The following is a 26267-nucleotide window of genomic DNA, read 5'->3' as shown; positions in this document are numbered from 1 at the left end:
GTAATCCCAGTACTTTGGGAGGCTGAGGCAGGTGGATCACCTGAGGACAGGTGGCCAAGACCAGCCTGGCCAACATGGTGAAACTCAATCTCTGCTAAAAATGCAAAAATGTAGCCGGGCATGGTGGCACATGCCTGTAATCCTAGCTGCTTGGGAGGCTGAGTCAGGAGAATCGCTTGAACCTAGGAGACGGAGGTTGTAGTGAACCGATATTGTGCCATTGCACTCCAGCCTGGGCAACAAAGTGAGACTCCGTCTCAAACATACATACGTACATACATGCATACATAAAAATAAAGATACAAAAATTAGCCAGGCATGGTGACGCATGCCTGTAATTCCAGTTACTTGGGAGGCTGAGGCAGGAGAAACGCTTGAACCGTGGAGGCAGAGGTTACAGTGAGCCAACATCATGCCATTGCACTCTAGCCTGAGCGACAGAGCAAGACTGTGTCTCAAAAAAAAAAAAAAAGAAGAAAAAGAAAAATGTTGAGATTACAGGCATGAGCCACCGCGCCTGGCAGAATATTTCTAATACCGTAGATGTCTCCTGTGCATGCCTGTCAGTCTTGTTCCTTTCCCCTCTGCAGAAGCAAACCATTATGAATTTTAGGTATAATATTATCTTATTATTCTTCATCAGTTTATTGTATTTATTTTTTATTTTTTTTAATTTTTTTTGGGTAGAGACAGGGTTTTGCCATGTTGCCCAGGCTAATCTGGAAACTGCTGAGCTCAGGCAGTCTGCCCGCCTCAGCTTCCCAATGTGCTGGGATTACAGGCGTGGGCCACCGCACCTGGCTGAGAGATATTGGAAAAACCGAACTCAGTTTCTCCTACCATACTCTTACAACAGAGAATACGAATGTGACCTCTGCTTACCAAAATGTATAGGAGATTTCTCCCACCAAGCAAGTCATCAGTTCTGCAGTGAGCGCAAGCTTGGGTATCCTCTTATTCAACTCAGTTCCAACACTGTCTACCTGGAGGTAGCATCAGACCCCACAGATTGAGAGCTCAGTCCCACCAGACTGACCCCCACTTCTGACACCAGTCATAACTCCAGGTTTGTGAAAATTCTGACCAACCTGTTGGCTGTACATTTAATGGGATTCTCACAAGCCACACTCCCCTCGTTTGATCAATTTGCTAGAGGGCCCCACAGAACTCAGGGAAACCTTTGTGTTTACCCTTCTATTTATTACAAAGGAGAGTTTCAAGGATCCATGTGAACAGCCAGACGGAAGTCATGTGTAGGGCATGACTTGTGGGAAGGGGTGTATAGGTTCCACACCCTCCCTGGGGGTGCCGCCCTCCAGGGAGCTCAGCATAGATAGCTATCTGGAAGCTCCAGAAGCCCATCCTTTTTGGGTTTTTATGGAGGCTTCAGTACGTAGGCATGACTGATTACATCATTCAGCCCCATTCCCTTTGGGGGTTGGAAGGAAGCTGAAAGTCCCAATCCTTTAGTCATTCCTGGGTCTTTCCTGTGACTTGCCCACATGCTGAAGCTATCTAGGGGTTGCCAGCCACTGGGATACCCTCTTCATAGGCACTAGTTGTCTCATTAGCATACAAAAGACACACTTTTTTTTTTTTTTTTTTTGAGCCAGAGTTTAGCTCTTGTTGCCCGGGCTGGAGTGCAATGGCACCATCTCAGCTCACTGCAACCTCCGCCTCCCGGGTTCAAGTGATTCTCCTGCCTCAGCCTCCCCAGTAGCTGGGATTATGGGCATGCACCAGCACGCCTGGCTAATTTTTGTATTTTTAGTGGAGATGGGGTTTCACTCATTTGGCCAGGCTAGTCTTGAACTCCTGACCTCAGGTGATCCACCCGCCTCAGCCTCCCAAAGTGCTGGGATTACAAGCGTGAGTCACCGCGCCCAGCTAAGACACTCCAGAGATTCCAAGAATTTTAGGAGATGTATCTTAGGAAACTGGAAGGAAAACCAAATATATTTTTCACAACCACACAGAGAGTTTGGAATATGACTTATGGCCCAGCAGATAACATAATTTGCATAGTTCATCTTTAGTTCCGTGCCATTTTACACTGGACTAAGCATTTTCACATTTTTTTTTTCCATCATAAAACTGTGTTCCTGTCTCTCTGTTCTCTACCTGCTGTTATTTGAAGTTCATGTTTTAGTACTTTACTACTATATTTTCATCTATGTCTGCCTTGTCTCTGTACCATACTACCACAAACTGGATTATAATCTCTTGAACTACTACGTTACATTATTTTCCCCTCGTAGGACCAACTCATTATACGTATTGATAAACACATTGCTTGCCATGCTGAGATCCAGTAAGGGGAAGTATGAGCAACAGACTGAGAAAATGACAGGATAAGGGTGTTCTTTCAGTTCTGTCACCAGTGGGCGGTTGTGCTGACTTACACACAGCGAGGGGACACAGATCCTGTTGTTTTAGTCTGAAAATCTCTGAAGTATTCTGAGGAATTAGAGGTGCCCTGTTTTGTTTTCCTCCATACCTGGCCAAGAAAGATCCAGATTGTAGCTCCCATCTGGGATACCCTCTTCAGATCCTGGCAAAACAATAAGGAATTAAAAACCCTTTGGTGGGGCTGGGCACAGTGGCTCACACCTGTAATCCCAGCACTTTGGAATCCAATGCAGGCGGATCACTTGCGGTCAGGAGTTCAAGACCAGCCTGGCCAACATGGTAAAGTCCTCTCTCTACTAAAAATACAAAAATTAGCCAGGTGTGATGGCGCACACCTGCAGTCCCAGCAGGAGAATGGCTTGAACCTGAGAGGCAGAGGCTGCAGTAAGCCAAGATCGCGCCACTGCACTCCAGCCTGTGTAACAGAGCAAGACTCCATCTCTAAAACAATGAAAAACAACAAAACCCCAACCCTTTCGTGGCCTTGACTTTTACCTGTTAGGGGGTAAATGCCCCCATAAGGCAATACTTTCCCAAAAGTTAATTTTTTTCCCTACATTATCATCTAACTACAAGAAGGCAAAATAAGCCAAAATGTCTCCATTTGTAGCCAACTTCAGCATTGAAATAATTTTATATTACATATGATACTTTGTATTCCATACTGCCTGGGGTCATCTGTTACAAGTGTCTAGACCTAGTACATGGTTATTTTCCCTTAATTGTGTTGATAATTTCACACTGGTTTGTTCACAGGTGGTCAGGACGTAATAACCGAGAGAAGATTGGTGTTCATGTTGGCTTTGAGGAAATCTTAAACATGGAGCCCTATTGCTGCAGGGAGACCCTGAAATCCCTCAGACCAGAATGCTTTATCTATGACTTGTCTGCGGTGGTGATGCACCATGGGAAAGGATTTGGCTCAGGGCACTACACTGCCTACTGCTATAATTCTGAAGGAGGTACAGATAAGAAAAAGTATTTTATCTTGGGTTGGACTTGGAGGCTGGAGTTCAGGCTTTAGCCGATTTCTAAATTGACTACTAAATCATAAACAAAACTACTTGACCACTTATTTTCTTAGGGAGAATACCTCTGCAGATACTAAAACGTGAGAGTTGATGCATGAAATATTTTCTGTAGGTTTTGCAGTACTTTTGACTAAGGGCCGGAGGAATATAATAATGAGGATAGTCTTGTTGCCAACTAAAAGTCAGAGTGTTAACTTTTCTTAAAGACACACTTCAAAAAGCAGATCGTATGTTTACTGGTTTATTTAAAGAAATAGGGCACCTAATGAACTGGGGGATCACAGATATTTGGAACAAGCACTGTTCAAGTTTAACATACAAAACTCACTTTTATTTTCCGTCTTCTAGGATAGTCTAGTTCTAGCAAAAGTGATTGGATTGAGATTTCATTTTTTACTTCTCCCTCCCCCGCCTTTTTTTTTTTTTTTTTTTTTTTGAGATGAAGTCTCGCTCTGTCACCCAGGCTGGAGTGCAGTGGCGCGATCTTGGCTCACTACAACCTCTGCCTCCCAGGTTCAAGCAGTTCTGCCTCAGTCTCCTGAGTAGCTGGGACTACAGACATGTGCCACCACACCCAGATAATTTTTTGTATTTTCAGTAGAGACGGGGTTTCACCGTGTTAACCAGGATAGTCTTGAACTCCTGACCTTGTGATACGCCTGCCTCAGCCTCCCAAAGTGCTGGGATTACAGACGAGCCACCACACCCAGCCTTACTTCCCCTTTTGATATTTACTATTGAACAAAGAATGAACCTCCAACTCCCCACCCCCACCCAACACACCCCAAACAGAAAAAGGTGAGGACAAGAAGCCCGATAATCCACCAAGGTAACTCAACACTGAACTACCAAAAACTACCAAGTTATTTGTACACTATTGGCTTTGTTTGTTTGTTTGTTTGTTTTTGAGACAGAGTCTCACTCTTTCCCGTGGAATAGAGTGCAGCAGCGTCATCTCGGCTCACTGCAACCTCAGCCTCCCGAGTAGCTGGGATTGCAGGTGTGCATCACCATGCCTGGCTAATTTTTATATTTTTAGTAGAGATGGGCTTTCACCATGTTGGACAGGCTGGTCTTGAACTCCTGGCCATAACTGATCTGACAGCCTTGGTCTCCCAAAATGCTGGGATTACAGGCGTGAGCCACCATGCCCGACCCAGTTTGCTTTTTAATACAGATTGAGTATACCTTGTCTAAAATGCTTGGGACCATATGTGTTTTGAATTTTGGATTTTTTTGCATAGACATTATGAGGTATTGTAGGGATGGGACCCATATACACCTTGTACACATTGCCTAAAGATAATTTTCTACAACACTTCAAATAATGAAACAGTTTCATTAACAGAGTGCATATAACAAAGTTTGTGTACATTGAGCAATCAACAAACAAAGGTGTCACTATCTCAGCCACTCATATGGACAGTCTGGTGGTATGGCATCAGCATAATTCCTGGCTGATTTATATGCTAATGATAAGCAGTCATTAGCATACTTATGTGCATGTAATGTACATAAGTGCATTATACTTATGTGCACGTAAGTTTCACAGTAAAAAAAAAAGACATTAATACAGTGGGAAAAAATGTGTTCAGGGTTACTTATGACATCACGTTGGCACAAAAAGTTTTGGTTTTGGATTTTGTTTTTTTGAGACAGTCTCTCTATCACCCACGCTGGAGGGCAGCTGCGCAATCCTTGCTCACTGCAACCTCCACCTCCCAGGTTCAAGCCATTCTATTCTCTTGCTTCAGCCTCCTGAGTAGCTCAGAGTACAGGCACGCACCAACATGCCCAGCTAATTTTTGTATTTTTAGTAGAGATGGGGTTTTGCCATGTTGGCCAGGCTGGTCTCTAACTCCTGGCCTCAGGTGATCTGCCTGCCTCGGCCTCCCAAAGTGCTGGGATTATAGGCGTGAGCCACTGCGCCCGGCTAGATTTTGGAATTAGGGCTGATCATCCTGTATGATTAGTGGCAAAAGCATTAACTGGTAGATTTACACAAGGAATAGTGTCAGGTACTCATCAGTCACATGCTGTGTAAACTTAAGCTACTTCTAGATTAAAGGTAGATAATTCCAAGGTAACACTGCCCAATCTATATTTCTTGTTAAAGAAAAATGAATTGGCTAGAAAATTATTTTCACTTCAGAAAAAGCTTCTCACTCAATAATGCCTTTCATACTAGAATTTTCTGAAGTCCCTTCATAAGTGTATTTCTGTGCTTCACTCTAGGGTTCTGGGTACACTGCAATGATTCCAAGCTAAGCATGTGCACTATGGATGAAGTATGCAAGGCTCAAGCTTATATCTTGTTTTATACCCAACGAGTTTCTGAGAATGGACATTCTGAACTTTTGCCTCCAGAGCTCCTGTTGGGGAGCCAACATCCCATTGAAGACGCTGATACCTCGTCTAATGAAATCCTTAGCTGATCCAAAGACAATGGGGTTTTCTTCCTGTGATTTATATATATACTTTTAAAAAGACTGATGTACCATTTTAAACATTTTTTCTTGTGAATCAGTGTATATACTACATTTATGCATTTTATATCTAACTACAATTTTTTTTTTTACAAAGTATAAATGTGTGTATCAACTGAAGGTAACTACTTTTTTCAAATATTTGGAGTTTTAAACTTTTGGTGTTTACCTCAGACTGATGTTACCTCTTTTATATTTTTATGTCTTAATTGGCTCGGATCATGAATTTGTGCAATCTTCTATCAACAAAGTTCAAGTGGCATCATTTTATATACATGTGTTATCTTTTTCAGGTATTTTCTATACAAATTCTTTTTTTTTTTTTGAGACGGAGTCTCCCTCTGTCGCCCAGGCTGGAGTGCAGTAACCAGATCTCAGCTCACTGCAAGCTCCGCCTCCCGGGTTTACGCCATTCTCCTGCCTCAGCCTCCGGAGTAGCTGGGACTACAGGCGCCCGTCACCTCGCCCGCTAGGCTAGTTTTTTGTATTTTTTAGTAGAGACGGGGTTTCACCGTGTTAGCCAGGATGGTTTTGATCTCCTGACCTCGTGATCCGCCCGTCTCGGCCTCCCAAAGTGCTGGGATTACAGGCTTGAGCCACCGCGCCCGGCCACAAATTCTTAATAGATGGAAAATTAGACTCTACTTGGTCACTAATAGTCTTTCTTTCATTTGTATATTGAAGTTACCTTGCCCCTTGGAGTTATTGCAGTGACATGTCAAGATATCACCTAAATATTCTTCAGTCACATTCACTGGTATTTCTGAGGCTTTGTGTGTTAACAGGCCTTGTAACAGACATTTTGGTTAATGTAACCCCACAATTGTTTTAGTAATTGCTCTTTATTTGGCATAGTCAAACTGTAAATGAAACAGGCAGCTTTACAAATAGCATATTTAAGTGACCTTTGGAACTATGGACATGAAAAAATGATGGCTGGGATTTATGATTTTTGTCTGGCAGCAAACAGGTTTGTCCAGAAGTCTAATAATTAAGCAGTCATAAAAAGTCTGAATTTAGCAAACCAGTGTATGATGTTATTCAAATCGTTTACCTTGGGTATGAGTTCATTTTATAATGTCTGATGACATTAGATCTCTTAAAACTTTATATGTATTTTTTAGTTCAAAGGAATAGAGTCTTGAAGAGAAAAAATTACAGGGCAAAAAAAGTGTTCAAAATTGGCAACTGGACTATTATGTCTAGCATCTCATTCTCCTAAATAACTAAAGTTTGATTTACTCTTGCTAGGATTATGTGACTACTAGGTAGGAGCCTCTTAAAACACTGGCCCTGAGCATTAAAAAAATTAAAAGCTATCTAAACTTGCCAAAAAAAAAAAAAATACAGTGAGTCACTCTTTTTGTTCTTCTCTGATAATCTCACTGGATTTCTTTAAAGTCCCGTTGCTGCTAACTTTGTCTTATTTGGAGAGGGTAGAATCAACTAATCTGTAGACCAGCTATGTATCTAAGCTCTGTTAACCACAGGAAGATCATGTATCCTTTTTTTATAAGTGGGTTTATTTGCAGGTTGAAGTCTTAGTGAAAGATAATATCCTGTAGAATGCTGTTCACCAGTAGTGATCATCTGTAAGTACAAACTTGAAAGAGATCTCTACCAGTAAATAACAAGTCATCTGGGTTAGCTGAAGTGCAATGAGACTTTTATCACTGAACAAATCATTTGTGCCAAAAACACATCTGGAATATTAAATAGCTTGTTTAAAATTGTTCATAATACCTATGCAAGTTGTTACCTCAACTGTTACACACTTAATACCTCATTAAAAATTTACGTGGTCAAGATACCAGCATCTACTCTTTCCTAGTTTCAAGGACTGTTTTTAACGTTATACATTTTAGCACGTCATTTTAATGGAATTATTGTAAAAACTCCTGAACTATTTGTAATGGTATCATTGCTTGTACTTATTTCAATATAAAAATATACAAGAGGCCGGGCGCCATGGCTCATGCCTGTAATGTAATCCCAGCAGTTTGGGAGGCCGAGGCGGGTGGATCACAAGGTCAGGAGATCGAGACCATCCTGGCTAACACAGTGAAACCCTGTCTCTAGTAAAAATACAAACAAAAAATATTAGCCAGGTGTGGTAGCACACATCTGTAGTCCAGCTACTCGGGAGGCTGAGGCAGGAGAATAGCTTGAACCCAGTTGCAGTGAGCTGAGATCACGCCACTGAACTCCAGCCTGGGTGACAGAGCGAGACTCTGTCTAAAAAAAGGGAGAAAAAAAAAAGAGAAAGTGACTTAACCCTTTACTTTTTAACCCCTTAAAACTAACATCTATGGGGAGAGGCTTAGAGAAGGGGGATATTATTGGGGAATATGGGAAATCTGTTAGTACTTTCCACTAAATTTTAGTGTGAAAAATGTCTCAAAACACCAACAATAAAATTAAAACCTAAATAAACAGAAACTTAGATTTCTTACTATGTATCTTAAATCTCAGCATGGATGTCTACATTCTGCTAAGTTGATCTAACAAAAAACAACATGTTTTAGTTGTAAAATAATTTACTAAAGGCACTATTGTTAAACATCAAACTAATAATTTGTTGCCAATAAGGTACATCGTTGTAAACATAACAGAATTTTAAGGGATACATGGCTAATAAGCAAACAATACAATTTAAGTGACGGCTTTCCTATTTACAAGATCGTGTCCCTTCCAGCCACTACAAGGGCATCATACAGTGATGCCACTGTTCCCAACAGTTACCTGGGAAGGGAACTTGGAGCTCCTAATTGGTTTGAGATCAAAGACTGCCGAGATCTTTAAAAGCTCCAAAAGTCTTCACTCATAAAGGTCAATTCTAAAATTCCTGGATTTAGAAATCAAGATACTTGCTTTATACTTCCACATAAAAAGATACGGACTCAACCTCAAAGGAGAGAGCTGGAGGACCCAGCCCTGACAGTATGTCCAGGCGTGAACTGGCGAGCTCTGCTGCCAGCCACAGCATCACAGAAAATGCAGAAATTAGTCAAATGTGGCTATTGAACATATTAGCACCATAATAAATATAGCTCATACAGCTAAAACCTAGATTGTTTCCCCACAAGATAACATTCATTTATAGCTCTAATGCTGAAAGAACAGCTTTTTAATGTAACAGATGATCTAGGTACAGAAGTTGTAGGTTTCTCTTCCTAAGATAAAAACGTTTAACAAAATACAAACTAAACAGCATCCCAGAGGCAATAAAATCTCACTGTACTGAAACATACACAAATTAAGGCTACCTTGGTATATAAACGATTTAGAAATTATGATGGAACATTCCCATAAAATTATTTACATATAAGAATTCAAGCAATTTGTTAAAGAATCAGTAGTGGGCCTCAGTTAAAACAAAATATTACCATCGTTACATTCAACTTAATACACTTAGCCGCTATAAGTAACTGTCACCTCACTTCCTGAAATACCACCAGTAATGTTAAGAATCCAAACCTGTCAAAGGGCGACGTATTACAGCATTTGCCTCATGAATGAAAAAGTCCAATAATTTCAACTTAATTTTTCTAACTAGAACAAGATCCAAACATGGAAGCTTTTTTTTTCTTCTTTGCTTTTGTGGCTTTAATGCCCTTTTGGTTTTCTGAGCAAGCTGAATACACTCCCTGATAAAAAGGATCTGAACATTAAGATTTTTACTAAATCAAGGTTTCCAGTTGGCACAATGTTCCTCAGTCAAGTTTCAATTAGCGCCTCTTTCCAATGTCAGGGGAAAAAAACACAAGGACTACTATGTCCTATAAAGAATGGTGAAATATTCCTAAAGCTGTGTATTTATGAAGAAAAGGTGTTTGTCCCTCTTTATGCATGTGTAGATCTTGTTTTAGCCACTATGCCACAAAAGTCTCAGTGTGGAGGTCTACATTTCAGATACATGTCTCTGCATTTGCCAACATTAAGTTTAGCTATTTATCCTGTCCAGAATTATAACCACAAACATTGAGATGTAGCTCTCAGATCTGAAAATGTCTTTATTTTTTAGAAAATGGATACCAGGAAGGTTAAAAAGCAACACCAGAGGGTATAGGTGCAGAACTGGATGTAGTCATTCAAAGCATTCAAGTAAGAATATGGCAATATAAATATCCAAAAAGTATCTCTTAGGTATTCAGAACAAAACGTTTAAGTCATTCCTAACTAATTTGAGCTTTATAGCATTTTCCTAGACAGGAAGGGGAAAAACAGTTAGCATTTAAAAGTCCTGAAAGCTTTTTCGTTGGTTAATTACATTAGATGGTTTGCCTTTGATCAAATTCCTTCTTTTTTAAACATGGATAAAAGTATTACATGGGTCCACTGTTAAAAGAGACAACATGTTGCAAATTAATTCTGGTATAATGTTTTCCAACAAAGCTTAGAAAATAAAGGTGTTGAGGTGGCTTTGGACTAAGTTTAATAGTCATCTCCTCTGCTGACAACTTCTTTACATGTTGGACGCAACAGGATGGTATGTTCAAATTGCGCTGTATATGATCCTTTAATGTCACATAATGGTGGATATGGATCTACAATGCCCAAGTCACACAGATTCTTCAGAGCCATCAAGTATTTACTTTCTCCCAAGCGATCCAGCCATCTGCGGCAGAAGGCAAGGGTGCCAAAGTTTTCATTGATGACATTTAATAAGTGTTTTGTTCTTGGAAGCCTAAGAGGAGAAAATCCAAAATTAATTGTTGGCCAAAGAGTTACGAACTCATTTCCCTCATTAAGAAAAGCCCAGACCTTAGCTGTGTCTTAGTAGTTGAAGTCCAAAAACTTTTATTTAAAGTTGCTCTTTCAACAATCAAAAGCCAGAATGTATAATAGCCCATACCTAATTATAGATGGCAGCTGAATAGGAACCAGCTGGAGGCCATCTTACTGTGTTTACGTGTCTATGTGTGTTATATTCCCCAGTACACACCTAACTACAGGGTATTATGGGAATTTCCTTTTGTGTGCAGCAAGCTCAAAGACCTGCATATAAAAGATGTAAATCCAGACTTCAATCATCTTCAAATGTTAAAAAAATTCAATGTAAATTGAAAGACATTGTAAATGGAAGTTTACCAATGGGAAAATATTAAACCAAAAACCCAGGAATGCTAGCAAAATAATCTCTGACATTTATGATTATCAGAAACCAGACTTGAAGACAACACATGTGTGTGTGTAGTGTGTGTGTGTGTGTATAATTTTAATCTCAGTTAAAATGTTTAAAAGGCTATTTTTTTTTCTTACTGTTGGGCTACAGAACTCTACATTTAATGAATATACTATTTTGTATGCATGCCACTTTTTAAAAAAATGCTGTTAACTCAGAAGACATGCTCATTAGCCACATAAATTCCATCATCTCGTCTCTCACCTTATTGGCACATGTCCAACATCAAAATTTTTCATGTAATGTGAACATTCCATATCATCATGAACAACACCTTTTCCTGTACTACCAAAGGTTTCAATTGCATATACTTCTCCTTCCTGAAAAATAAGGGTCAAGGGGAGAGAAAGAAGAAAAATTCAGAATGAATCACAATTACCATCTCGCACTCTCTTTTTGAGACAGTCTCTCTCTGTTGCCAGGCTAGAGTGCACTGGTGTGATCTTGGCTCACTGCAACCTCCACTTCCCAGGTTCAAGCGATTCTCTTGCGCAGCCTCCTGAGTAGGTGGGACTACAGGCACATGCCACCATGCCTGGCTAATTTTTGTATTTTTAGTAGAGACGACGTTTCACTATGTTGGCCAGACTTGTTTCAACCTCCTGACCTCAGGTGATCTGCCTGCACTGGTCTCTCAAAGTGTTGGAATTAACAGGCTTGAGGCACTGAGCCCAGCCTACAATTACCATCTCTTGAAGTCTCTACCTGATGAAGCAGCAACATGAAATAGCCCCTGGCAGTCTTTATCTAACCTTGCCTTGCTTTAGCTCCTTTGCACTTCTTGGTCTTTCTGCTTCCCCCTACAAATTTTGTTCACAGCTCCACCCCTAGAGCCTACTATAAAGAGACTGACACCTAGGAATGCTCCATAAATATTCATCAAATGTTGAACAAACAATCCTTTCACAGCCCCAATTTCCACAAGTGATTTAGTGCTAACTATACACAATTTGCAAATTCAAATGGCCCAATTCCTGACAGTGTGAATATGGATGATAAACTAATTCTGGTCAGTGTAATTATATACTTAACTATCACGATCTTCTGCTTGGAAGAAAAAAATGTCTTCCATGGAAGTAAAATGTTAGTGACACACATACCTCCATTCTTGTTGCCTCCCCTCCTTTCACAATCGGTACTGTTTTTCCAGCATGTATTCTATACTGCCCAATTGAATGTCCATTTAGATTACGGATTGGTTTCACTGTTATAAAAAATAGGGAAATAAAAGTTATTCAGAATCTCAAGAAGAAAAAGCAGATCTTTTACATTTTGGTACAGAGTTCAAGCATTTATTCAAAAACCAGATATGGCTTTACTAAATAACCTTACATTAAGGTAGTTAAATATAAACTGGAATCTAGTGGAATATAAAAAGTAGTTAGTTGCAGTGTTATTAATACTAGAAGTAGGCCGGGTGCAGTGGCTCATGCCTGTAATCCCAGCACTTTGGGTGGCCGAGGCAAGCGGATCACCTGAGGTCAGGAGTTTGAGACCAGCCTGGCCAACACAGCGAAACCCTGTCTCTGCTACAAATACAAAAATTAGCTGGGTGTGGTGGTGGGGGCCTGTAATTCCAGCTACTCAGGAAGCTGAGGCAGGAGAATCACTTGAACCCGGGAAGCGGAGGTTGCAGTGAGCCGAGATCATGCCACTGCACTGCAGCCTGGGCAACAGCGACTCTGTCTCAAAAAAAAAAAGCCAGAAGTAAGGGAGGATGGAAGAAAGAATTACAGGATTAAGGGCATAAGGGAGGTCATGTAAGGAGGTACTGTTAACAAAAAAGAAAATGCCATGTACACAAATTATTAGAAGCATAAAAAATACATATTTGTATTGTTATGCACCAAAAGATAACGTGAAAAATACTGTTAAGATGACAGTATTACAGAACTTTATATCAACATTTCAAACATTCAAAAAGAAAACCTATGTGGCTGAGACACAATAATTAAGAAACAGAAATAAGAAAGAAGAAAGAAAATGTAAACATCCCACTGTCCTGAGAGCAATGACAGAACAGACAAATTGTGGCATATTCACATGAGGGAATAACATTCAACAATAAAAACAAAAAGCTAGGAATACATTTAACAACTGGAATAAAACTTCTAGCTTTTTTATTCTAGTTGTTTTAAAACAACTGACAAAATAAGCAGAAAAAGGCACAATTACATACATACTGTACAATTCCACATATACATAATAGTTCAAAATTAGGCAATAAAACTAGTTTAGGGATGCATAATTAGGTAGTAAAGACAAAGAAAAGCAAATGCAAATCCTTTCGTACTTACAGTGCTGATAAGCTAAATATATTTTAAAATTCAGACATCATTACTATTTCTCTAAGACCTGGCGAACTGACCCCACAAGCCAAGATGGTGGCTCACTAGAGGCAGGCTGCTGTAATTGGAAAGCAGTGTATTGGTTCTATGGTTTGAATGTGTCCCCCAAAGTTCATGTATTGGGAACTTCATCCCCAATGTGATGGTGCTGGGAGATGGGACATAACGCGAGAAGTCTGGGCCATGAAGGCACCACTCTCATCAATGAATTCACGCCATTATCTCAGGAGTGGGTTCCTTGTAAAGGACGAGTTTGACCACTTCTCGCTCTCTCTCTCTCGAGCTTCTTATTGCCCTTTTGCCTAATGCCATGGGATGATGCAGCAAGAAGACCCTCACCAGATGCCAGTCCCTTAATCTTCCCAGCCTCCAACACTGTAAGAAATCAATTTCTGTTCTTTATAAATTATCTAGTCTCAGGTATTCTGCTGTAGCAGCACAAAACAGACTATGAAAATGAGACTGAGTGTCTTCTGGAATACTGGCAATATTCAATTTCTTGAGGAGTGAGGTTACGTAGCTTCTGCAATTGAGAAGTTGAGTATTTATGTTTTGTGCATTTTGTGTTAATATTTCAAATTTTATAAAAGGGCTAAAAACAGCCAGGTGCAGTGGCTCACGCCTGTAATCCCAACACTTTGGGAGGCCAAGGCAGGAGGATCACTTGAAGTCAGGAGTTCAAGACCAGTCTGGCCAACATAGTGAAACCCCATCTCTACTACAAATAGTAGTAGCTTGGCTATAGCTGGGCATGGTGACGCACACTTGTAGTGTGTGCGTCATGGTGGGCATGGTGATGCACACCTGTAGTCCCAACTATTTGGGAGGCTGAGGCAGGAGAGTCACCTGAACCCAGGAAGCAGAGGCTGCAGTGAAATGAAATCGCACCACTGTACTACAGTCTGGGCAACAGAGTCTCAAAAAAAAAAAAAAAGAAAAGAAAAAAGAAAAAAGGTGGGAGGGGGCCTTAAAAAAATTTAGGTCTATAGCGCTAGAATCCTCAGTATGAGCTACCTTTCTTCTAGAGCAGAATTAAGTAGTTTGAAGCAAGGAACAAGTATGCTACAAACTCAGTGGGGTAGCAAGACAAATCAATTCGCTCTTCACAACAACCTTCTTATATAAATATGTCAAAGTTGTCAGACTCAAACAGAGCTAGGGAAAGCCATGAAGAGATGGTTCTCATGCTTATACGCCTGATAATGAAAATGACCGAAAACCATAACCTTGCACAAAGCCCACTGCAACTTTACACAAAAAAATATTTCTGCAAGGACATCTGCCCAACAGCTGCCTGCCCAACCTCCAACTGGCGTCACTCTTATTAATCTTTGGAGCCAAGGATAATTATTTCAAAACAATTATGTCATCCTCATTTTCGTCTTTAAAAATCTCTGTCTTCCTTAACTCCCTGAATATGAACAAGTTTACTATCGCATTCCCACTGCAGTGCTCTATTCCCAAACATCATTTTTAGGGAGCCTCTGTTTGTTATTCAGGTTGACAAGTAACAAGCTTATTTTAAAATTCAAACTTTGCAAACTGACCCTTACAAGCCAATCAATTTTTTTTAAGAAAATTTTTTATTGTTTCCTTTTCATCTCATTTCTCATTTCATTTCATTTCATTTCATTTATTTCATTTCATGACGGAGTCTTGCTCTGTCGCCCAGGCTGGAGTGCAGTCGCCGGATCTCAGCTCATTGCAAGCTCCGCCTCCAGGGTTTACACCATTCTCCTGCCTCAGCCTCCCGAGTAGCTGGGACAACAGGCGCCCGCCACCTTACCCAGCTAGTTTTTTGTATTTTTTAGTAGAAACGGGGTTTCACCATGTTAGCCAGGATGGTCTCGATCTCCTGACCTCGTGATCCGCCTCGTGATCCGTCTCGGCCTCCCAAAGTGCTGGGATTATAGGCTTGAGCCACTGCACCCGGCGCCAATCAATTTTTTTAAAGAAAGTTTCTTAGTCATACCAACCGAATATGTTAGTTGCACAGAAGAATGAGGGTACAGGGGAATTCATTTACTTATGCAGGTTGTAACAGCACAGGCTAACTCTGGGAACACTAATTTGTTAACAATCACTTTTTAATTCTATCGCTTCCTGATCAAAGGAGATTAATAAGGTACTCCTTTGATGGCCCAGTTGTGCTACGTGGTTTTTTTTTAATTTGTTCCGGAAAGTTCAACCCAGAGTCCATTTCTTCATCTCCCCAGTATCAGGATTTTTCCACATCCTCTCTACTTAAACTATTAAAAATGGATTGTTGCCTCAAACTAAGAACCCTGATCAGTACAATAACAGGGATCAAAAGAGGGGTACTGAAATAATGAAACCTAAAATGCTGCACTAGCTTAGTGGAAGAGGTAAAAGGGTAGATAATAAAAATCCCAATGTTGCAAGCTGGAATTACTATGCAGTGACTAAACATTAAGTCAAACATTAAGCTGTCACCTACCATACCTTGAAAGGCAGACCACATACCAAACAAGTTGTAGAATTAGGAGAAAATGAAAGGAAAAAGAGAGGACAATGGTATATGTTGGCTGCTGTTGGAATTTACAAAAGTTTCAGCAAATTCTCAAAAAAGAGAAATAACTAATTCTAGAGGTAGTCCCCTAAGCAGACTGCTACAGTCTGTATTCCAAGTTGACCTAAGAGTCACGAATTTGGAAATAATAGATTCTGTTCATTTGTAGCAGTGAACCTAGAAATCAGAAGGCCCATGTTCTAGTCCCATAAATTCCTCATTTAACTCGGCATTTATGCTCTTAATCTCAGCTTCCTTTGGGGTAAGAATCTTGCTTCTGGGGAGCTCATAAAATGTTAATAGAAGCAGCAAATCCTAAAACTGGTTCTAAGCTATTTAAAGAACTGGACAAAACATTTCCCAAAGAAAAGCACACTGGAAATGAGATATTCTAAATTCTAGCCTTTAAAAATCTTTTGCTCTCCTTATGGCTTTGGCTAGGATACCAAGAAAAGTATGTTTACCCCTACTAAGGAACATAGTAAATTTAAACCATGTCTTAATGTAAAAATAAATTGTAAAAATTTCACATAACAGTAAGTAAAGGCCAAAAGTAGAATATGTGAATCGGCTAGGTGCAGTGCCTCATGCCTGTAATCCTAGACTTTGGGAGGCCAAGGCAGGCGGATCACCTAAGGTTGGGAGTTCAAGACCAGCCTGATCAACATGGAGAAACACCGTATCTACTAAAAATACAAAACAAAACAAAAAAATTAGCTGGGCATGGTGGTGCACGCCTGTAATTCCAGCTACTCGGGAGGCTGAGGCAGGAGAACTGCCTGAACCCGGGAGGCGGAGGTTGTGGTGAGCTGCAATCATTCGCCATTGCACTCCAGCCTGGGCAACAAAAGCAAAACTCCCTCTCAAAAAAACAAAAAAACAAACAAAAAAAAAACCACTCCCTCTCAAAAAAAAAAAAAAAAAAAAAAAAAGGTATGAGAATCATAGAAGGCTATCTAAATCTAATGCTATGATTTTTATTCTCCTCCACATGTGCTTTCACACTGAGAGGAGCCACTAGGGAAAGGCTGAGTATGTACAGAAAAAGAATAATAAGGTGGTATCTCAAAGGAGGCGGGAGGATTAACACTGAAAAGAAGATCCTTAAAGCAGTATTTGAGCTAACAATTTTTTAAAATTTTAAAAAAGAAAATACTGTATAGAAAAAAGAATATTTCTTCCTTAAAGAACAGAGATAAAAACATAAGAATAGGGAGAAGGTGGGCAAATCCTGGCATTTGCCAAACCGGCATTTGGTCACATTCTTTATGCAACATTAGAGTGCTAGGCTTGTTTGGCTATTTTTCTCATCAGGTAAGTAATTGCCTGAGATGTGAAGAGCAATTTGGAAGAGCCTGAATAAGCACTGTATTTGTGGCACTAATCCCTGAATTGGGGTGAGAAGGGGACAGAATGACAAATATCTGTTGCATACTTAATAAATTCCAGGCACTATCACATAATTGACATTCTCAAAACAAACTAGATACCATTAACACTATTACAGTCAAGAAACTTGGGTATTCAGGTTATAGATTTATCTAAGACTCCAACTAAAAACTGCCTGAACCCCAAAGTGTGTTTTCTTCATTAACCCACACCTCCTACCTAAGTGTGAGTGAGTAACATCAAGAGTATTCTGGGCCGGGCACGGTGGCTCACGCCTGTAATCCCAACACTTTAGGAGGCCAAGGTGGGCAGATCACCTGAGGTCAGAAAGTTGAGACCAGCCTGGCCAACATGATGAAGCCCTTTCTCCACTAAAAAAAAAAAAAAAATCCAGAAATTAGCCAGCATGGTGACACACGCCTGTAATCCCAACTACTCGGGAGGCTGAGCTTATAGTGATCCAAGTCTGCACCATTGCTCTCTAGCCTGGGTGACAGAATGAGTAAGACACTGTCTCAATAAATAAATAAATAAGTATTCTGCTTTGCACTTGTGTTCACAGCATTAGAGATCTTTTTTTTTTGAGACGGAGTCTAGCTCTGTCGCCCAGGCTGGAGGTGCAGTGGCGCCATCTCGGCGCACTGCAAGCTCCGCCTCCCGGGTTCACGCCATTCTCCTGCCTCAGCCTCCCGAGTAGCTGGGACTACAGGCGACCGTCACCTCGCCCGGCTAGTTGTTTTTTGTATTTTTTAGTAGAGATGGGGTTTCACCGTCTTAGCCAGGATGGTCTCGATCTCCTGACCTCGTGATCCGCTCGTCTCGGCCTCCCAAAGTGCTGGGATTACAGGCTTTAGCCACCGCGCCCGGCAACATTAGAGATCTTAAAGAGAATATCTGAAAATCAAATAATAAGGAAGTTAAAGATATAGATGAGAGAAGATTTAAAGCTGCTGACACAGGGTCTAGGCAGGAGGAAGGGAAATGAAACCATGAAGAACAATGAAATGGAAGAATATCTTGATATCAAAAAACATATATAGACTGGGCATGATGACTCATGCCTGTAATCCCAGCACTGTGGGAAGCTGAGGCGGGCGAATCATGAGGTCAAGAGATCGAGACCATCTCTTGACCTACTCTACCACAGTGAAACCCCGTCTCTACTAAAAATAAAAAAATAAATTAGCTGGGTGTAGCGGCGCATGCCTGTAATTCCAGCTACCTGAGAGACTAAGGCATAAGAATTGCTCAAACCTAGGAAGTAGAGGTTACAGTGAGCTGAGATCACACCACTGCACTCTAAACTGGGCTACAGAGTGAGATTCCGTCTCAAGAAAGAAAAAAAATCATACATATTAAAAACAAAAAGAAATAAAGACATAGAAGAAATAAATAAAAAAGTAAGGAAACGAAAGAGCTAGAAAAAAAGACTAGCTATTGTTTAAGAGTCTAAGACTGGGCTGGGAGTAGTGGTTTATGCCTGTAATCCTGGCATTTTGGGAGGTCAAGGCAGGCGGATCATCACTTGAACCTGGAGTTCAAGTCAAGACCAGCCTGGGCAACATGGTGAAACTCATCTCTATTTTTAAAAAAATACAAAAATTAGCCAGGTGTGACAGTGTACATCTGTAGTCCCAGCTACTCAGGAAGCTCAGAGGTGGAGTGCTTTGCTCAAGCACTGAGCTGCAACCGTGCCACTGCACTCCAGCCTGGACAACAGAGGAAGACTCTTTTTTAAATTTTTTTCCCAGACGGAGTCTCATTCTGTCGCCCAGACTGGAGTGCAACAGTGCAATCTCGACTCACTGCAACCTCTGCCTCCTGGGTTCAAGCAATTCTCCTGCCTCAGCCTCCCAAGTAGCTGAGATTACAGGTGTGTGCCATCATGCCTTTTTTTTTTTTTTTTTCCAGTAGAGATAGGGTTTTACCATGTTGGCCAGGCTGGTCTCGAACTCCTGACCTGAGGTGACCCACCCACCTTGGCCTCCCAAAGTGCTGGGATTTACAGGCATGAACCACTAGGTCTGGAAGACTCTCTCAAGAAGGGTTGGGCACGGTGGCTCATGCCTGTAATCCCAGCACTTCGGGAGGCCGAGGCGGGTGGATCACCTGAGGTCTAGAGTTTGAGACCAGCCTACCCAACATGACGAAACGCCGTCTCTACTAAAAATACAAAAAGCAGCCGACTGTGGTAGTACACATCTGTAATCCCAGCTACTCGGGAGGCTGAGGCAGGAGAATGGACTGAATGGCTTGAACCTGGGAGGCAGAGGTTGCAGTGAGCCAAGATCACGCCACTGCCCTCCAGCCCGAGTGACAGAGCAAGACTCCACCTCAAAAAAAAAAAAAAAAAAAAAAAAAAATTTAAGTGTGGTAATAAATTTCAGTATTTAGACATTAAAGAGGACTGTTACGTTGGTGGTAACTGTCTATATAGAAGGCACGGTCAGGTTCCAGAGGAAGAATCACTTCTGCTCTTGGTAGAAACACATAATGGGCAATAGAAATGCAAAGAATGCTGAATGGTGTGAATTTACTGAGTAAGGGGCAAGAAAACAACATGAGTCTCCACTCAGAGTCTACAAAGAGAGACAGAATTCTGTTAAAGAAAATATAAAAATATTCTATAAAGAAGTTATTAGAACAGGGTCACAGAGAAAAATGACCACAGATGAGGGAAGAGGATGGTGGCTGGGGGATGATCAGACAGACCTGGGAGCTGGAGGAGGACTGGACTGACAGAGATTAACGTACAACACCAGAAAGCACAGGGGACTCTGGGAGTATATACCTGAGGTAGTCACTGGTAAAGATTAGAAAGCAAAGGGACTTGGGAATTAAAGTGATACACAAGGAACTGGCCTCCAAATTCTGAATGTGATTCCAAAAAACCACAGGCTAGGAGCAGTGGCTCACACCTGTTATCCTGCACTTCGGGAGGCTGAGGCGGGAGGATCGCTTGAGCTCAGCAGTTCAAAATCAGACTGAGCAACACAGGTAGACTTCGTCTCTACAAAAAAAAAATCAGCCAGGCACGGTGGCCCTACCCGGGAGGGCTAAGGTGGGAGGATCGCTTAAGCCTGGGAGGTTGAAACTACAGTGAGCCGTGGTTGTACCACTGCGCTCCAGCCTGGATGACAGAGCAAGACCCTGTCTTTAAAAAACAAACAAAACAAAAAACAACAACAAAAAAATCACAATGAGTCATCATCAATGGCAAGAAACCTGGCTTCTCTCAGCCTTGATTTGACTAGTCACAGAAAACTGGCTGCGCATTTTGGTTGCCCTAGGATATTTCCTCAGGTGTTTTCTTATCAGCTAACAGTGTGGCTTGGCAATAGTTTCCAGTTAGTTACAACAGTACTCCTACCACGCTCTAAGCGGGTCATTTCCCCTGTCTTCTTTCCTTGAATTCCCAAGACAGAAACATGAAGCAGCTGACTCAAAGAAAGCACTCAACAATAGTCTGTAAAATCAATTTCAAAATAAGATATATTAAAAGAATATACCTTGATATGTCTTCCCATCTATTTCAACTTCATAGGACTCCATAACTTCTTGGATGGCCTCACCAACATCACACAGACGAACATCAATTCCAGCACACTAAAAAAAGAGTAAAGTATGCTTTATTATTCAAAGTGCAAAATTTTCATAGCAACTTAATTTTGTAACATTTAAAAATAAGGGACAATCAAAAACTGCTTTGTACATAGTAATTTCCTGTTTAAAATACTTTGCAGAGGATTATGAGAGGATAGTGAAGTATTAAGCACCAGGAATCTGCCTCCCTAAATAGATAACAACTACACTGACAAAATCTGTCTAACGTAACTACTTGGGAACTTTGGAGTCTACTGAAGCCTTGCAACTTCCAGGGGAATAATGGGATGGTCAAGCGTGGTTAACTTCCATCCATTTCAGCTCTCAGCACAGTAGCAGCACTACTACACACCGTTCCATAAGCTCGTGGTTGGCTCACGTTCCTGGAGCAACATGCACACAGCTTGGGGGTATGCGAGTGGGCAAAACAGTCTATGTCCTAAACATCAGGGACCTGTGCTTTGATACCTAGTTGCTGCTTCTGGTCACATAGACCCAGATATAGAAGTGGCCACTGTTGTTGCATCTCCCCTCATAGTTGCAAACCTCAGCCCTTACATACCCCTGTGGCTGAAGTGACTTTCAGCAGATTTAAATAGTGAGCACCCCTTTCCCCTCCACTCCCTCACACACAGCATGGCCTCCAGCCCACACTCATTTTTCTTTTTCTCCCCCTTCAGGGCCCAGATATTAAAGACTAGGTCATTCAAAAACAACTGCATGTACAAGAAAATCGTAAAAGTGAGCGCACATGCCCAGGGAAAGACCTGAGAAAACCTGAAGTTTACACCTCAGGTGGATGCTTGGCAGAGATTGGCTACAAGAATCAAAAACAAAAAAACCAACACAAAAAATCTAAAAGAAATGCTGGGGAAGGGGGAATATCTGATTTTCAGAATTACCACATTACACTGGAATATGCAATGTTCAACATAAAGTCACAAGGCATATAAGGAAATAAGAACACCCATCAAAGGAAAATAATAAATTGACAGAAACTATCCTTGAAAAAAAAACGTGATGGCAGATCTACTACTAGACAAAGCCTTCAAAACAACTCTTCTAAAGATGCTTAAAAAATTAAAGGAAGACATTGAGAGAGCCAAAAAAAAAAAAAAAAAAAATAGTATGAACAAAATGAAAATATCAAAAAAGAACAGAAAACCTAAAAGAAAAAAAAAAATTTCTAGAGCTGAAAAGTACAGTAACTGAAACGAAAAATTCACAAGAATTCAAAAGTATTTGAGCAGGCAAAAAAAAAGAATCAGCAAACCTGAAGATAAGGACAAGGGAAATCACCAAGTCTAAGAATAAAAAAGATTAAAGTGAACAGAACCTCAGGGACCTGTATATCAAGTAGACCAATATATGTATTATGGAAATTTTCAGAAGAAGGAGAAAGGCAAACAATATTTGAAAAAGTAATGGCTGGAAACTCCCCAAATTTGATGAAATACAAGAAGATAACATCCAAGAAGTTCAAAGAACTCCAAAAAAGATGAACTCAAAGAAACCTACACACACACACACGAAAACGTGATAATCAAACTTTCTAAAGGACAGAGGGAAACCTGAAAGCAACAAGAAGTGATTCACTATATAGGAGGGATGCTCAATTAGACTTCAAGCACATTTCACACTAGAAACTTTGGAGGCTAGAAGGCAGCAGTGCACATATGCAAAGTGCTAACTAAAAGAAAAAAGCTGTCACCTATGAATCCTATCTGGGAAAACTGTCCTTCAAAAGTGAGAAAGAAATCAGGCAAGGCGTGGTGGCTCATGTCTGTAATCCCAGCACATCGGAAGGCCAAGGGGGGAGGATCACTTGAACCCAGGAGTTCAAGACCAGCCTGGCCAACAAAGTGAGACCCCCATCTCTACAAAAAAGTTTTAAAAATTAGCAAGGTATTGTGGCACATGCCAGCTACTTGGGGAACTGAGGTGGAAGGATTTCCTGAGCCCAGGAGGTCGAGGCTGCAGTGAGCCATGATCATACCACTGCGCTCTAGCCTGGGCAACAGAGCAAGACGCTATTTTAATTTGAAAAAATATATATATTAAAAAAAAAGTGAGGGGGAAATTAAGAGTCCCAGATAAAAGCTGATGGAGTTAATTACTACTAGACTGGGCCTGCAAGAAGTGCTCAAGAAATGCCCTGCAAAGGATACTACATAGTAACTTGAAGCCATATGAATTTTTAAAGTCTCAATGAAGTAAAATAAATGGTCAATTGTAACAACTATTATTCTAACAATAGTCTGCAAACACTGTTTTCCGCATGAGTTAAGGAACTAATACATTTTAAAAAAAAAATTTTTTTTTTTTTTTTTGAGACAGAGTCTTGCTCTGTTGCCAAGCTAGAGTGCAGTGGTGCAATCTTGGCTCACTGCCACCTCTGTCTCCTGGGTTCAAGTCATTCTCCTGCCTCAGCCTCCTGAGTAGCTGGGACTACAGGCGCGCCACCACACTCAGCTAATTTTTGTACTTTTAGTAGAGACAGCATTTCACCATGATGGCCAGAATGGTCTCGATCTCTTGACCTTGTGATCCGCCTGCCTCGGCCTCCCAAAGTTCTGGGATTACAGGCGTGACACACTATGCCCAGCCAAAATTATTTTTATTCTAAAAGCTAGTATTATTATAACTTTGGTTTACAATTCCATATTCTATTTTCTACATAACTCAGGAGACTAATTCATTTAGAAGAATTATTAGGCCGGACACAGTGGCTCATGCCTGTAATCTCAACACTTTGGGAAGCCAAGGTGGCAGGATGGCTTGTGAGCAGGAGTTCCAGACCAGCCTGGGCAAGATAGCAACACCCTGTATCTAAAAAAATTTTAAATGTTATTTTATTTTTACAATTAGCTGGGTGTACTGGTACACGCCTGTGGTCCCAGCTACTTGGGAGCTGAGGCAGGAGGTCTGCTTGAGCCCAGAAGGTCAAGGCCGCAGTGAACTGTGTTCATACCACTGTACTCCAGTCTGGGTAACAAGGGAGACCTGTCTCAAAAAAAAAAAAAAAATCCTGACAAAGGAAAACCTTGAACCTGATGGCTTCCACTGGTTAATTTTAACATTTAAAGAACTAATACTACTCCTCAAACTTTTCTAAAAACCTGAAGAGAATACTTTCTAAGTCATTACATGAAACCAGCATTACTCTGATACCAAAGCCAGGCAAAGACACTATAAGAAAACCATAGGCCAATATTCTTATGAACACTGATGCAAAATCCTTAATAAAATATTAGCAAACCAAATTCAATTGCATATTAAAAGGAATACACACCATGACTTAGTGGGATTTATTCCTGAAATTCAAAGATGGTTCAACATAAGAAAAACAGATCTAATACACACATTAACAGATTGAAGAAAAATAACCATATGACTGCCTGAATTGATGCAGAAAAAGCATGACAAAATTCAATACCCTTTCACGATGTGAGGCTCAACAAATTAAGAACAGAAGTAAACCACCTCAACATAATAAAAGCCATCTATGAAAAACCTACAGCTAACATCATACTCAATGGTCAAAGATGGAAAGCTTTCCTCTAAGATCACAAACAAGGCAAGGAAGGCTATCCACTTTTGCTGTTTTTACTCAACATAGGTCAGAACAACCAGGCAAGAAAAATAAAAAGGCATCTAAATTGGGATGGAAGTAAAACTATCTCTGTTCACAGATTATATGATCTTACCTGTGGAAAACCCTAAAGATTCCACACAAAAGAAGTATCAGAATAAATTAATTCAACCAAGTACAGGATACAAAGTCAAAACATAAAAATCACTTGCATTTCTACATACTAACAATGAACAATCTGAAAAGGAAATTACAAAAATAATTGCATTAACAATAGCTCAAAAAAAAAAAAAAAAAAAACTTAGGAATTAACCCCAAGGTGAAACACATTGAAACACATATACAATGAAAACTATAAAACGTTGCTGAAATAAAGACATAAATGGAAACATATCTGATAAGGTTTGACTCTGTGTCCCCAGCCAAATCTCATCTCAAATTGTAATCCCCACATGCTGAGAGAGGTAGGTGATAGGATCATGGGGGTGGTTCCCCCATGTTGTTCTCATGATAGGAAGTTCTCATGAGACCTGACAGTTTTATAAGCGCCTGGCATTTCCCCTGCTTGCAGTTCTCTCTCCTGCTGCCATGTGAAGAAGGTCCTTGCTTTCCCTTTGCCTTCTGCCTTGATTCTAAGTTTCCTGAGGCCTCCTCAGTCATGTGGAACTGTGGGTAATTAAACTTCTTTCCTGTATGAATTACCCAGTCTCAGGTATTTCTTTATAGCAGTGTGAAAATGGATTAACATAACATCTCATGTCTATGAATTAGAAGACTTAATATCGTTAAAATGTCAACACCATCTGAAGCCATCTACACATTCAACACAATCCCTATCAAAATCCAGTTGGTGGTTTTTGCAGGAAAAAAAAAGTCCTAAATTTATTTTTTTTTTCTTTTTTTTTTTTTTGAGATGGAGTCTTGCTCTGTCGCCCAGACTGGAGTGCAGTGGCCGGATCTCAGCTCACTGCAAGCTCTGCCTCCCGGGTTTACGCCATTCTCCTGCCTCAGCCTCCCGAGTAGCAGGGACTACAGGCGCCCGCCACCATGCCCGGCTAGTTTTTTGTATTTTTTAGTAGAGACGGGGTTTCACCATGTTAGCCAGGATGGTCTCGATCTCCTGACCTCGTGATCCGCCCATCTCGGCCTCCCAAAGTGCTGGGATTACAGGCTTGAGCCACCGCACCCAGCCTAAAATCCTAAATTTACATGGAATCCCAAGACATCCTAGATAGCCAAACAATTTTGAAAAAGAACAAAGATGGAGAATTTACACTTCTCAATTTCAAGATTTACAACAAAGCTACAGTAATCAAAACAGTGCGGACATCAGGCGCCAACAGTTCACACCTGTAATCCCAGCACTCTGGGAGGCTGAGGCAGCAGGACTGCTTGAGGCCAGGAGTTCAAGACCAACCTGAGCTTGTCTCTATAAAAAACAAATAAAATTGATGGATATGGTGGCATGAGCCTGTAGTCCCAACTACTTATGAGAATGAAGTAGGAGAACTGCTTAAACCCAGGAGGTATAGGCTGCAGCAAGCCAACATTACGCCACTGTGCTCCAGCTTGGGTGACAGAGCAAGACCCTGTCTCAAAACCAAAACCAAACCAAACCAAAAAAACCCAGTGTGGCATTGGCACAAAGATAGACATATAGACCAATAAAATAAAATGAACAGTCCAGAAATAAA

The 26267-nt window shown here is 40.7% G+C and overlaps 2 protein-coding genes across 9 annotated transcripts in view; one reads left to right on the top strand and one right to left on the bottom strand.

The window, feature by feature from the left end:
- Nucleotides 1-6272, top strand: part of USP44 (ubiquitin specific peptidase 44) — a 30948-nt gene extending 24676 nt beyond the window's left edge. For 5 of the 6 annotated variants that reach the window (XM_023229902.3, XM_023230047.3, XM_023230119.3 and 2 more), the window contains 2 exons: nucleotides 3166-3371; nucleotides 5676-6271. In XM_023229902.3, coding sequence (XP_023085670.2) covers nucleotides 3166-3371; nucleotides 5676-5875 — 406 coding nt within the window. In that variant the 3' untranslated portion in view covers nucleotides 5876-6271. Of the gene's footprint in view, nucleotides 1-3165; nucleotides 3372-5675 lie in introns of all 6 variants that reach the window. The other variant, XM_023230204.2, reaches the window with a different exon arrangement.
- Nucleotides 6273-8445: 2173 nt separating this feature from the next.
- METAP2 (methionyl aminopeptidase 2) overlaps nucleotides 8446-26267 on the bottom strand; it is a 44766-nt gene continuing 26944 nt past the window's right edge. For 2 of the 3 annotated variants that reach the window (XM_023229561.3, XM_023229701.2), the window contains 4 exons: nucleotides 20888-20984; nucleotides 12212-12315; nucleotides 11316-11431; nucleotides 8446-10613 (listed from right to left, as the gene is read on the bottom strand). In XM_023229561.3, coding sequence (XP_023085329.1) covers nucleotides 10361-10613; nucleotides 11316-11431; nucleotides 12212-12315; nucleotides 20888-20984 — 570 coding nt within the window. In that variant the 3' untranslated portion in view covers nucleotides 8446-10360. The remainder of the gene's footprint in view (nucleotides 10614-11315; nucleotides 11432-12211; nucleotides 12316-20887; nucleotides 20985-26267) is intronic. The other variant, XM_023229640.3, reaches the window with a different exon arrangement.

This window comes from Piliocolobus tephrosceles, chromosome 10 (assembly GCF_002776525.5).
Source record: "Piliocolobus tephrosceles isolate RC106 chromosome 10, ASM277652v3, whole genome shotgun sequence".
NCBI classification, from domain to species: domain Eukaryota; kingdom Metazoa; phylum Chordata; class Mammalia; order Primates; family Cercopithecidae; genus Piliocolobus; species Piliocolobus tephrosceles.
The sequence above is the reverse complement of the archived record's forward strand: the minus strand, read 5'-3'. Positions and strand labels throughout refer to the sequence as shown.